Here is a 13765-nt window from a genome sequence, read left to right on the forward strand (position 1 = left end):
ATTAGTAAGAAACTACATGAACTACAATCCCAAATATCATAATTGTTTGTTTTTACATATTCTTCTTTAATTATTAAAAAGAAAAGAGGTCTTGGGAGCTGATTTAATAGGAAAGATTATCTTTTTATTAAATAAAGGAAATATGTACTTAGCTTGAGATAAATATAATTTAAGACAGTGTGGGACTTTTGAGAAAGCAAATGAGGACTAAAAAAGGAGAAGAAGAAAAGAAAGCAAGAACGAAAGAGAGAGGAAGGGAGAAAACCATTAGTGGCCATTTGGAAGTAGTCAAAATAGTCAAAGTAAACCCAGGGCCAGTAATTAATCAACTTTACTTAAGGATGATGCATATGATGGATAGAAGCTATCTCAGGGAATTACTGTCAAGCAACACCTTCCACTGGCTTGGCAACTCATGATGGTGTGTGCTGGCTGAGAAACACAAGTTTCAAACATTGCTTTCTTTCTGGCCTATCCGTTCCCTCCAAGGGTAGGCGGTGGGGGGCAGGGGCAGGGGGCTGACTCTATTCAAGCTAAAACTCACCTCAGTTTCAAGGAAATATTGGTTTTACAAATTGAGATGTCTGTGATGCAACTGGATTGGCCCAAGGATGGGGAGTTGTGTTTGGGGGACACAGTGACAGTTCATAAACATTATTCTATTTGTCAGCTGAGGCCTAGACTGTTATTGCAACAGTCTCCCAACTGGTCCCCCAGGCTCCAGTCTCTCCACTTCAGTGCTCTCTCCACATGGTTATTTGATTAACCCCTCTGTGAGCCTCTCACTCTCTTCTAGTAGTAAACTAGTAATCAGCTCCATACCTATCCATACCATATTATCTCCCATTATTCACCCAAAAAAACTTCTCACAATGACTCAGCCAGTCTGCCCTTGCCTGAATGTGCATGTATTTTCACTCTCCTATTCCTGTGTCTATGCTGTTCCATTTGCGTAACATTCCCTTCTCCATGCCCTTCCCCCACCAGTCTTTCCATATCTAATTCCTATACCTGTGTGGAGACCCAGCTCAAAACTATAATACCTTCTCTTCTTATTGAGCTCAAACGGGTCCCTTCCTGCTTAAAGCAATGGATTTGTGCCCATCTTGATCACCTGATGTTACCTACATGCTACAAACCTCCCTTACTAGACTGTAAGGTCATCCCATAGTATTATCTACAGTATTACCCACAGTGCCTTGTAGATTCCAAGTAAAAAGATAGTTTGTGCCTGATGCATTATGTATTATGAATTTATAATGTTTTAAAAACAAGTATTTAAAAAAAGGAAGGAATACAGTGTAAGAATCTGATCTAAGAAGCATCTCAAAAAAAACTTGTCCAAAACTAAACTCTTCATCATCTCCAATGCCAACTTGTACCTCCAATTTTCCTTCCCATGTTAGTAATGGCAAATCAATCATTTAAGTCTGTTCAGGCCAAACAACATGGACTTCAGCCTTGAGTCCTTTCTCACTCTCATTCCTCATATCCAGCAAATGTCATTGGTTCTACATTCAAAATAAATCCAGAATTTGAAGGCTTCTCACATCTATTGCTAACATTGTGGACCAAGCCACTGTCATCTCTCACCTGTATTATTGCAAGAGCCTCTGAATAGTCTCCCTACTTCCTCCCTCATCTCTTTCCCTAAAGTCTATTTCCCACATGGCAGACAAAATAAGTCAAATCATATCACTTGTGTGCAAAGAACATCCAAATACTTCCCATCTCACTCAGGACAGAAGCCAGAGTTGTTACAATGATCTCAAAGGTCCTACATAACCCACTCCAGTGGCCCCCTGCCTTTCTGACACTGTCTCCAACTACTCTTTACCTCCATCACTTCATTCTAGCCTCTTCCTCAACAAGGCCAGGACCTTCCCCCTCTGCAGCCTTCACTCTCTATCCTACAGCAACTTCATTTTTCTCCATAGGACTTACCATTTGACAGAATGTATTCCATGCATACATATTTCTCTTGCTTGTTTATTCTTTCTCCTACCCGTGCCTCAGTTAAAACGTAAACTTCATGAAGGCAGAAATTTTTATCTGATTTCTCCTTTGCTCTTTACCAGAGCCTATAAAAGTGCCAATGGCAAAGTAGACACTCAGAAAATATTTGTTGAATGAATGGGTGATGAATAAATCTTATTTAGAGTGTTAAATATTCAGGGGCTGTAGACCACCTAAGGGATGTGGTGGATAGTGACTTGAGAATCTTTCTTCTAAAGGTCAGAATCTGTACAACTGAACTTTTAGAATCGGCTCAGTTTCTTACTTGTTAGAGGAGCAGTAACTGTACTTCAATTCCAAACTATAAGGCACCGCGCAAATATAAGGCGTTGTTATGGTTATGTGCTTCCTATTCTGAAATATTTTTTCCAAAGTCAGTTTATTTCCCAAGGTGAGCATGTCCAGTATGCGTTTTCTAGAGGATAATGCAAGGGATGCAGAGCTAGACTGTGGAGCTTTTGAGTTAGCATCTTACAGCCTGGTCTGCAGCTGCTCACACAAAGCAGGTTAGAACATATTTTAGCCCTCCACCCTGCTTATATGCCCACCATGGTGACAGCAAGCCTTCTCTTAAAGAATCTTCTCTTCCTTTTGTGGTGCTGGGGGTGGGGGTGCGTGCAAGAACACAAAAAGCCCGTTTTTCAGACCTCCTCTTTTGAATGTTGCCCAATTCTCCTTAATTGTATCATTTCATTATCAAGTCCCAGGTGCTCCTATTTTCTACTGATCTCATCACTGAGTTAACGGATGCTGATGCCTCTGTACTCAGTTGATTACATTACCACAGAGCATCCATCACTTCCCTTTAGCCTGATGAAGTAATTATTCCAGCAGACCTAAAGGAAGGTCACAGCTGAGGCAGCTGATAATCCTTATTAGGACCATTCTCTCTCACCTGTTGGTTTCACCCTTTCTCCATCAGGATGAACGACTTGGATCAGGACGTCCTCATTTCTATTATCATTCCCAAATGCTCTCTGAGCCCCCTCTTCACCGGTACAGTCCCTGCCCTTGGAGCTGACAGAGCCAGTGTGAGAAGAAAGGGCTTCCCAACCTCCTACTGGTCCCTCAGCACTGCCCTTATCCTCCCAAAATGCCAATCCGAACACTGTAAGCTATTCACAGTAACACTGGAGTTACAGTGACATGGAGAAAAAGTTTAAAATATTATATACAGTTTGATTCATTTCTGCAAGAAAAAAGGAGATGGAATCTGTAAAATGGATATATATTAAAATATATTTTACATGCACAAAAATATATGTATATATAACAGAATACATAAAATATAAAAATAGATGGAATCCGTTAACATAGATGTAACAAAAGCCTGAAGGTATTTACACCCAAACATTTTCAGTGTTGTCAGTCTTTGCCCCAGGGTGGTATGATTCCTGGTGCCCCTCATTCCTTCTTGTGTGATAGCTGTAATTTCCTATTTTACTGTAATTATTACATTTGGCACTTTTAAAATTCTTTAAATGAAAATATGAGCATGTCATTCCTGGGCTTAAATTTCTTCACTTAAAAAAAATAATCACAATCTTATGATGGGATTGGTCAGAGAAGCAAGCATGAGCTCTCCCCTACCATGAGGTCTCCAGCTGACCATCACGTGGCCGGAAGTTAAGGTGGGAGACGGGGTCTTCTTCTGCTCACACTCCTCTCCGGCCCCACGTCTCCGAACGACTCTGGTGGGAGTTCAGGCCACCTGGGGAGGAGCAACAGCAAGAGCGCTAGGAGAGGACGGAGCTTCTAAAAGTGGTTCTTCCCTGTACATAAAATTCCACATTGTACCCTTCAAAACTGGTTAAGAGGGTAAGTCTCCTATTCTCACCACAATGAAATTTAAAAAAAATTTTTATTTTTTAAAAAGTTGGGGGCTTCCTTGGTGGCGCAGTGGTTGAGAATCTGCCTGCCAATGCAGGGGACACGGGTTCGAGCCCTGGTCTGGGAAGATCCCACATGCCGCGGAGCAACTAGGCCCGTGAGCCACAACCACTGAGCCTGCGCGTCTGGAGCCTGTGCTCCGCAACAAGAGAGGCCGCGATAGTGAGAGGCCCGCACACCGCGATGAAGAGTGGCCCCCGCTTGCCACAACTAGAGAAAGCCCTCGCACAGAAACGAAGACCCAACACAGCCAAAAATAAATAAATAAATAAATAAATAAATAAATAAATAAATAAATAAATAAGAAAAAGTTGTTCTTCCTCCCAGTAGTTTTCTCAGGCTTTTGATCAGGACGTGAGTAGGACTCTGAGCAGCTCCCCAGTCTTCAGATGCGCGTTTTGGGAGGATCCCTCTGTGGCCGTGAGAGACCAGTAGGAGGCGGGGAAGCTGTTTCTTCTCACCCGGCTCCGTCTCACAGCCCTGAAGGCCATGACTGTGTGCTGTGAAGAGGGAGGCTCAAAGAGCCTTTGGAAATCCCACGGCCTTCTCACCCTCCTGGGGCATCGGAGCTCTGGCACATTTGTCCCTCTGCACATACAGTTCTTCCCCCTGGACCACCACAACACAGTTTCCCCCTTCTGGAGCCTTCTCCCACCCTCCCTAGCCGAGCTCCAGTAAAGGGCTTGTTCTAGATACTTAGTTACCAGCATGTCTGGACTTCTGCTTTCAATTCATGTTAATCACTTTGCATTGCTTACAGGGTCTACTCATGGTCTGTCCCACCAGACTCTGAACTCCCTGAGAGTCAGGATCATGTTTTTATTATTTTACCTTCAGCATCTCACATGCCATACTGAAGTGTTCAATAAATGCTGATTAAATAAATGAATAAGTGAATTAATGAATAAATTAATTAAATAGATAATGGATGGATGGATGGAAAGGATGCAGGTGGCACACGCTAAAAGCCAGGTGAGGCTGTGACAAGTGTCATAGTCAGGAGACAAAGCATAGGGAGCACATACTACCCACACCCCGAACAAAAGCCTGAACAAACTCATGGGAAAAGAACCACTTTTAGAAGACTTATCCTCTCCCAGCATTCTCGCTGTTGCCCCTCCTCAGATGGCCTGAACTCCCACCAGAGTCATTCACAGAGGAGACTCATGGCCAGAGAGGAGAGGAGTGTGAACAGAAAAAGAAACCCCATCTCCCTCCTTACTTTCCTGCCACTTGATTATCAGTTAGACACCTCATGGCAGGGATAGCGCATCTTTCTTCTCTGACCAATCTCGTCATAAAATTGTCACTAGTACACAGTCCCCACAACAATCTCCTGTCTAATTATGTCCAAGATTAGCACTTAAAAATCCTAAATAGCATCTGACGCGATTTTCTATTTGCAGAAGGGCACATGGGATACATTAACAACACCCTTGCCAGATCCTTGGACACTATGGACAGGCCCAACAACCAAGTGCTGAAGGGAGTGGGCAGCCTTGATCTGTTGATAACTGCAGCAGGGGACTCAGAAGAGAATTCCAGAACCCTCTGTTGATAAAGCCTCCAAACCACCAGATCTGCTGCTGCCAGAACTAAAAATAGCTTGGTCTGGTTGGGAAAGCATTGGTCTGGGAGTCAGAAGGCATGGGGCCCTCACCCTGCAATAACCGGCCTAGTGTCCTTGCCGTTTAACCTCTTAGCCTGTCATAATGCCATGCTCTCTTCTGTGCATTGGGAATGATGGAGCAGTACCCCTTCCATCATGGGGTAGGTGGGAGTCCCAAAGGAGAGAGTGGACATGAAAGTACTTGCTGAATGCCTGGAGAGGGAGAGAAGGAGGGTCATGATAAGAAAGCAGCCATAATGGAGACACTCCGCAGTTGTAGTGTTAGCAGGAATAAAATCCTCCCACACTCAGGCCTTTGATGGTCTTGGGGTGGCCCTTTGGTGATGATTACCTTTCTTCTAGTGCCTTCCAACTTGCTATAAAATAGTCAGCCAGTCTCCCTCCTCGCCTGACTGCTCTGTCACTCTAAGATGCCTCATTCATGGTTAATACAAGGAAGTCCCAAGTAGCAGCCAGAAATGTGAATGGCTATTCTCAGCAAATAGGAGGTTACCCAAGTCACAGGATAAATAAACATGCTTATTTTTTCTGTTTAAAAATAATGATTCTGTGCTTTTTTAAGACTTTAAAATACAGTTAGTTAAATAGTAAACATTGAGCAGTTGACTATATGCCAGGCTGTGTTAATGCTTTATTCACATTATTTCATTTACTACTCATGAAAGAGGCATCATTATCCCATTTTACAGATGAGGAAACTGACACCCAGAGAGACTAAGTTCTGTCAAGCTCCCAGAACCACTGTAAACAGACTTAGGATTTTCAGCCTATTTTATTTCATACAAAACCCATGCTTCTTGTGTATTTTGCCTCAAAAATAATAATACTATCTGCAGAAAGATGAGGAGGAAGAGTTAGAAACATATATTTAATCAAAAACAAAAAGTTCATAGGTCTTGAATAAATGCACTCCTACCCCCACTGCTCAGGCCTCTCATAGAACCTGACACTGCCTGGCAAGCAGGGAAAAGAGGCGCTGGGTCAAGTAAAAAGTGTGCAAGTGTGCGATTAATTGACATTTAACGAAGAACAGGACATAATCCATCAGGAAGCAAATGTGAACAGCTTTTGTGTACTGACGAGGTCTATATCTGAAGTCAGAATATAATATGTACCTAAATCATTATTGTTATTATTATTATTAAAAGTTTTTTAAAAGCGACAGTGGGACAGGATATTTGAGCATCATTTTTTCCTCTTCAGAGTCTGGCCATCTTGTCTCCCAATGTAAGTCTCTTGAAGAACCAACCAAACCAAACATATATTTTTAAGTTCTTTTACTTAATTTAGTGGGTTAACCAGTTTATGTGGAAGAAGATGATCATAATTTAGCTTAATGGTTCATTGCAATACTATTTTTATATCTTGAATTGAAAACATTACAGATGCTTTGGGAAATATGAAAACTTTTTGCTTCTTCCAGCTTTGGCACTTTTGTATTATACCAATTTGTTGTTGAAAACACCAATGACCTTAGCATCAGATTTACCTGTTTTAGTAGTACTTTTACCACATACCCATTACCAAATGTGTATAACAACGCCTATCTCATTACAGTGAAGAGGGAAATAAATGAAATAATTTATGCAAACATTTTGGCACCTAGAAGGTACTCAAAAAATTTTTGTGAATTTTTGTGAATTTTTTAGTGCAATCTTTTCTATCTCTGAATTTGTGGCCTTTATTTCGTGAGTTTCAGTGTGGTGTAAATGTGCAAGATAGTTTTGGAATCAGTGAGGAGTGGGGCCAGCTTTCTAGCAGCTGTGTGACTTGGGCAAATGTCTTAGTCTCTCAGAACCTCCCTTTTTAATTCTATAAAAAGGAAATAATAGTCCTATTTTGCAAAAATGCTATGAGGCTTGCAAATAACACATGCAAAGTATCTGGCATATTGTAGGTGCAAAATAAATGGCTGCTTTGTTTATCCTTAGATAAAACGATTTTTGTCCTATAAATAGAGCTAATGATTAGACTTTATTGAAATGCTTTGTTGCATGATTGTGAGTGATTTCAAACACCTAGAAACTTAAGCGTTATTCTATGGCTGTCTCACTTAATCCTTTTTAAAACATGTTTGCGTCTTTTGGGAATGTTTAAAGCTCCTTATGAAGCCAATGAATGCAAAGGTACCTATCAGCTGTAGTGGCCATTGACCCATCCACATGGGTACCCCACATAATTGTAGCTCAACTTCACCCCGAAGCCTTGGAAAGGTTACATGACAGACAGATGTAGTAGGCATGAGATTACAGGCCAAGAGGAAGAGGTCGGAGCTGTGGGCAGTATATTTGACAGGCTCATACACTGCAAGCCTTGTTCCGGGCCCCTTACAAAGCACCTCTTTAGGACGAAAACAAGATGTTCTTTGTAAATAAAAGTTCATGCATCTGAGTAATGAAGTCATTTTCCAGTGCTGCAGTGAAAGATATTCTTCTCCCAAGCCCTCTGGGTGAGGACCGTCAGGGGGAAGAGGGTGGCCAGCCAGTCTCCAGGGAAGGTATGAGCACAAACAGCGCGGCAGCCTGTCTCTAGAAGATGAGAAACACTGCCCAAGAGAGTGGGTGCCCTCCCCCTCTGCCATCTGAGCGCATCCGCCTCCGGCTCCAGCACAGGAATCCCTTTTCCACCCACTTTACTGCAAACTAGCAGGGCCACATAAAAGATGTACATAAATGTAGATAAGACATCCGGCACCTTGGCTAAATAAATAAGAGATGTGAGGAAGCCATCACAAAAGCTGAATATTCATCTGGGGCCCTTGGAGGGGCTCCAAACTGAGAGGGGAGGGGAGGCCGCCAGGAAAGGCCCGGCCACGGTGTCTGAAAGACCAGCTTGGAGGGGGAGGGCCTGGAAGTGAAGGTAAAAAGGGAGTGGTGAAAATGGGTGTGGGAAGGAAGCCAGGACAGCGCAGCCCTCAATCCCGACCGCCAGGGACAGGAGGTGGCCGGCGCTCGCGGGGCTCGCCCGAAACGCACCCGCCTCTTGATGCTGAGCTTTAAGCTCCATCCATCTGTACATTCTTCAGCCAGAGCCTCTGGGGAGGGAGAGAGAAAGTGAGAGAGAGAAACGGAGGGGGAAGACAGAGAGAGAGAGAGAAGGGGGGGTGGGGCAGGCTCTGGCTTACTCTCTCACTCTTCCTTTTTCTACGAAGTTGCTCCCTGGGCTGCCTTGAGTTCCCACATCTGGATACTGCAGACGCACAGAAGGTAAAATAAGCGAGGCACCGCTGCACCACAGTGGGGACCGGCGAGGACCAACAGTGGCCGAGCCCCTGGAAGAGCCCTGTCGGATGTCAGCGGAGAGATGGCTTTGAGCTCAGCCTGGTACGCAGTCCTGCCCCTGTGGCTCTTCTGGGGCGCCGCCTGCTCCCGCGCCGCGTCTGGGGACGACAGCGCTTTTCCTTTTGACATTGAAGGGAGCTCAGCGGTCGGCCAACTAGACCCGCCTGAGACCATCGAGGCCCGCGTGGCTCTTGGAAGCCTGCCGCCTGCTGCCAAGGTACAGTGCCCCTGCCATTGTCACCCTGCTGGGGCACCTGTGCCCCGTGTTGTGTGTGTCACACTTGTGTCCCCCTCTCTCCCCCCCTCTTTCCCTTCCCCACGCGCCTTATGAGTTTCACCTGGACGGGTCAGTTCAGAAACTTGAAATAAAGAGTTTTACTTTGTACGTTGGATTTGGACTTTGTGATTTGAGAGCTGAGGCTTTGGAACACATCCCTGTTCAAGCTGGTAAAAGGGCATGTGTCCTGCATACTCTGAGTTAGTAGGCTAGACTCTCAGCTGGGGCTGCAGTAGCAGTCTGTGACTTTCCGCCGCTTGTCCCAATAGAGTCATTTCTGTCAAGCCACACCACTTAACGTGTGTGCCCTGTCACTGGCTTCCTGCTCCTCTGTGATGTTAGGACAGTGGGAACAACACTGCAGGACTAATCTTTTTGTCACAAATTAAACAGAAGGTCCTCTGCAACAGGGGAGGGTGAAGAGTGGGTGAGGGCACTGAAGAAGCTGTTAGGAAACTGCAGAGCAGATACCTTAAATAGACACAAGCCATTATATTCCAGAAACAAGAAGTCATGATGAAAGTCAAGCCCCATCCCAAATGTAAAAATGATGGAGATATGCTACTGATGATATGCTTATTCAAAGAGCTGCTGTTTGAATCCCTTGCAAAAGCATTTATGTTAAAAGCATAACCAAAGTGTAGAAACTGGGTAAAGGTGGATGAATCCAGAGTAAGTGATTTAAGAACCCCCTGAGCCGAGACGGACAACAGCATGTCCAGGGCGTGGGAGATGATAAATAGGAGGAAAATGAAGTCACCTAAGTTCATGGGAAAGGAAAGAGCAGTTGACCTAACAACACACACACACACACAAACACACACACACACACACACATGCACACACACACACCCCCTATAGCTATGATTACAGCAACTATAGAACCAAAGCAGTTATGTGGATTTATACATTTCTAATGCCATTGATGCATTTCTAGTGCCATTTCTAACAGCACTAAAGTCTGGATTATTGCTATTAGTCCTACTAATTGTTAGTATAACCATAGTTATTAATTAAACTACTGATAAGATAAGATGCATGAAGATGGTCCTTCTCCAGGAGTGAGCCCTACCCACACCCCAAAATGAGGGGGAGGATGGGTAGGCCAGAGCATACCAACTCCCATTGTGGTGTGAAATGTAATCCCCATGAGAAAGAGGGGCACGCCTTCTGGTCAACTTTGTACTCAGACATGGGGAGAAGCCAGACCAAGAGACACTCCACACAATGAGAAGGCTTCACTTCTCTACAGGCTTGGAATCAACCCCCCAGGAAGCATTATCTCCACCTGTTGCTTTGAGTGGAAAGTTCCAGAATGAAACGCTTAAGAGTAGGATTGCCAGATAGAATACAGGACACCCAATTAAATTTGAATTTCAGATAAACAACAAATAGATTTTGGTTATGTCTCAAATATTTCATGGGATATATTTATACTAAAATTTTTTTCACTGTTTATCTGAAATTCAGTTTATCTGGGCATCCTGTCTTTTTACCTGCTAATTCTAAAAAGACAGGCACACATAACTTTTTGTAACTCTCATCTCACAAAAAGTAAGAAAATAATTATTTGATTTTTTAGGGAACCTTAAATTTATTGCTGAAACCCTGGGCAATTGCTTATATACTCATATGTTCAGTGAAATAATATGAAGGCAGCACAGCAGAGGGTTTTAGATTGCAGGCTTTGCAGTCTGATGGTCCCAAGTTCAAATTTCAGCTTGCCTGCTCCTTACTTTGGGCAAACTACAGATGCCCAACTTGCAGATAAAGAAACTGAGACTTAGATAAGTTATTGATGTCTACTTCATATTTCATACAGTTACTGTGATGAAATTAGATAAAATACATAGAGGACTTAACACAGTGACTAACATGTATAAATGCTTTATACATCCTACGTGTGTTGTCTTTATTATTATTATAAAAAAATACATGGCTAGCTGGATTAAAAGAAACCCTTATTTGGGAATATTTCTCAGAACTTTATTTTTATGGTGCTATTTTACTTAATATTGCTTGTCTGTATCCTTCCAATCAAAAAGAGTGTCATGTAGTGTGTTAAATTTGTAATACTGTTGGAGAATAGTAGGTTCAGAATGCCCGTTGAGGCTTTTGGTTTAGGGAAACAGAAAGAATCTATTAGTCATTCCGGAGGGTCATATGATGTAGAAAGGGTGGGATTGGGGTAATTATGTTCCCACTGCATAGTTTCACATAATGCCCTCCAGTCAGCCTGCAGTCCCACAGCGATCCCAACGCCCCACCATTCGGGTTTCCCATGCTTTTTATAGACAGTAAGGAGACCTGAAAGCAAATACATTCTGGAGATTTAATAACATGGTACAACCACTCCACTGAATTGGTTCAGGAGGTTATATTTCATCTGTAGAGAAAAAGAGAACATGGACTCATACAAGACATCATTCGCGGGCGTTTGGAGAGGTGGATGGAAGGATATTCTAAAAATACATTCATTTTATTTCAATCGGATATATATATAAATGGTCATTCCTCAATTCTCCTTCAAAGGGAAGAAAGAAAACAAGTAAAGCAAGCATGGAGCAGTGGGAGGTGCTAGGCTGACGGCCTTCCTAAGGCTCTCCCACACTCCTCCATAGCAGGACTGGCGTCCTCTCCACCCTTAGCACAGACTAGGGCACACGGGTGCACAGTGTGGGTTAGGAGAACAAATACAGTCAACATGCACTGAATAAAAGGATGGGAAGCATGGGCTGACCAAGAAGGAAGGCCCCTCCTTTCCTTCTAAAATAAGCACAAGCTCCTCCAGGATGCAGAGAATTTGAAAAGAGGAGCACCATGGTTAACTCTGTGCTAGTTGGTAGGATTTTCCTACTATCTGCTTTTTCACAAGCAGATAATTTACTGAGTCCATTATTTCTGAGTATATGGTGAGAACAATGATTCTCAGTAGGTGGGGGTGGGCAAATGGGAAACTAGGTAGTGTCAAAAAGTGTATTTAGTATTCTAATATTCTACATTTAAGAAAAGAAAGTCTTAATTTTATTATACACATTATAGCAAGTGAAACTAGGCAAAAGTCTTCTTGGCCAATATGGAGATGCAGAAGAATGGGAGGGGATGCAGGGATGGAGATGGGAACAGTCCCGCAGGAGAGGGTAACAGAGTGTCCTTAGGAAGAGTGACATTCTTGTCTATCAAAAAGAAGCACGAGTTAAACAAGGTCAAGAACACAGGTTAGAGGTTGGTTAAAAGAAACCCTTAGTTGGGAATATTTCTCAGAACTTTATTTTATGGTGCTATTTTACTTAATATTACCATATCTCTGTTGTCTATATCCTTCGTGGCTGGAAAGAAGCCACCCAGAGACTCAGAGAGGAGTGGGGACTTTGCTGGAAGGGCAAAGCGGGAGGTGGTGGAAGGCGACGGTGCTGTTACTGCCTTTGGTAGATTATTGAGAAAATAAGGGAAATAATTGACAATACTGAGCAAACTTCCCTGAGAGGGGAAACCAGGAGTTTATCTCCTGATAACCTGACTGGATTTTGCAGTTGCTGTTCTTAGCTTCCCTCCAAGAAGATTCGTGCCCCATGAACCAAAAATGTACCTCGCACTAGACAAACTCGCTTGCTAAAAAAAAAAAAGCAATATGAACTAGACTAATTTTGAGGGACTTTTCTTCTAGACTCCCTTCAGGTTGATCTGTGATCCCATGCTCCAACACATAGTTAGGTGCCCTGCCACTAAAGGATTGTAGTATGTTTATTAAAAGACAGCTCAGATCCCTTTCACTATCTGCTTTCCGTTGCCTTATCTTGCTCCCTTACTTTGAGAAAGGCTTTGTAGAACAACGTCAAGACTTCCAGTCACTGGCCTGGGCCATCATTCTATACCGCTGTTCACAGAGCAGTTGGTAATTTAACACCCACACGCCATCCCCAGCCTGGCATGCAGTCATTGTTTCACTCACTTAATACCATCCAAAGAGCAGGTTTGGAGACCTACCATGTACAGAGTAATAAAGCAGGCGCCAGGAGGGACAGAAAGAAGGCAGAGTCACATCCCTACCCTCAAGTAGTAAGCAATCTAAGATAGAAAAATATACACGTAGCCACTATACAAAGCAGAATGAATTTATGTTCTGTAAGAGCGGCTCTCAGCTAAGTGCCATAGGGCTAATGTGGAAAAAGTATTACTCCTGGGCTAGGCCAGTAGGGCACAGCCACTTACTCACCAAACACCAAAGAAAGTTCCTGGGAAACATTATTTTAGAAGGACTGGAATACAGTAACGGTAATAATAATAATAGCGTGGCTTATCGATCACACTCATTGCGTATTTACCACATGCCAGACACTGGTCTAAGCACTTTCCATGAGTTATTTCCTTTAACCCTCATAACAGTTCAGTGGGATTGGCGTAGTTATTATCTCATTTTGCAAACGTGGAAACTGAGGCACAGAGCATTTGCCCAGGCAACCTGCCTGGTAAGTGGCCCAGCTAGGAAGGAGTTTATGAAAGTAATTCAATTGTGCAAGAATATCTAGAAAAATGTAGTGAGGTAAATAGAACTATCTGTAGGAACAATTTTAGTCAAAGTTTGGGAATTTCTTAAAGTGAAGATATATAAAATACCATTCAAAGACCATTTATGCAGTGCTTGCTAGATGAGTAGCATAAATTACATGG

The 13765-nt window shown here is 43.1% G+C and overlaps 1 protein-coding gene across 5 annotated transcripts in view; it reads left to right on the forward strand.

The window, feature by feature from the left end:
- Window positions 1-8009: 8009 nt before the first annotated feature.
- LAMA4 (laminin subunit alpha 4) overlaps window positions 8010-13765 on the forward strand; it is a 148695-nt gene continuing 142939 nt past the window's right edge. For 3 of the 5 annotated variants that reach the window (XM_061206769.1, XM_061206773.1, XM_061206774.1), the window contains exons 1-2: window positions 8469-8589; window positions 8688-9034. In XM_061206769.1, the coding sequence (XP_061062752.1) occupies window positions 8840-9034 (195 nt within the window). In that variant the 5' untranslated portion in view covers window positions 8469-8589; window positions 8688-8839. Of the gene's footprint in view, window positions 8034-8223; window positions 8396-8468; window positions 8590-8687; window positions 9035-13765 lie in introns of those variants that run through there. The other 2 variants (XM_061206771.1, XM_061206770.1) reach the window with 2 other exon arrangements.

This window comes from Eubalaena glacialis, chromosome 12 (assembly GCF_028564815.1).
Source record: "Eubalaena glacialis isolate mEubGla1 chromosome 12, mEubGla1.1.hap2.+ XY, whole genome shotgun sequence".
Classification (NCBI taxonomy): domain Eukaryota; kingdom Metazoa; phylum Chordata; class Mammalia; order Artiodactyla; family Balaenidae; genus Eubalaena; species Eubalaena glacialis.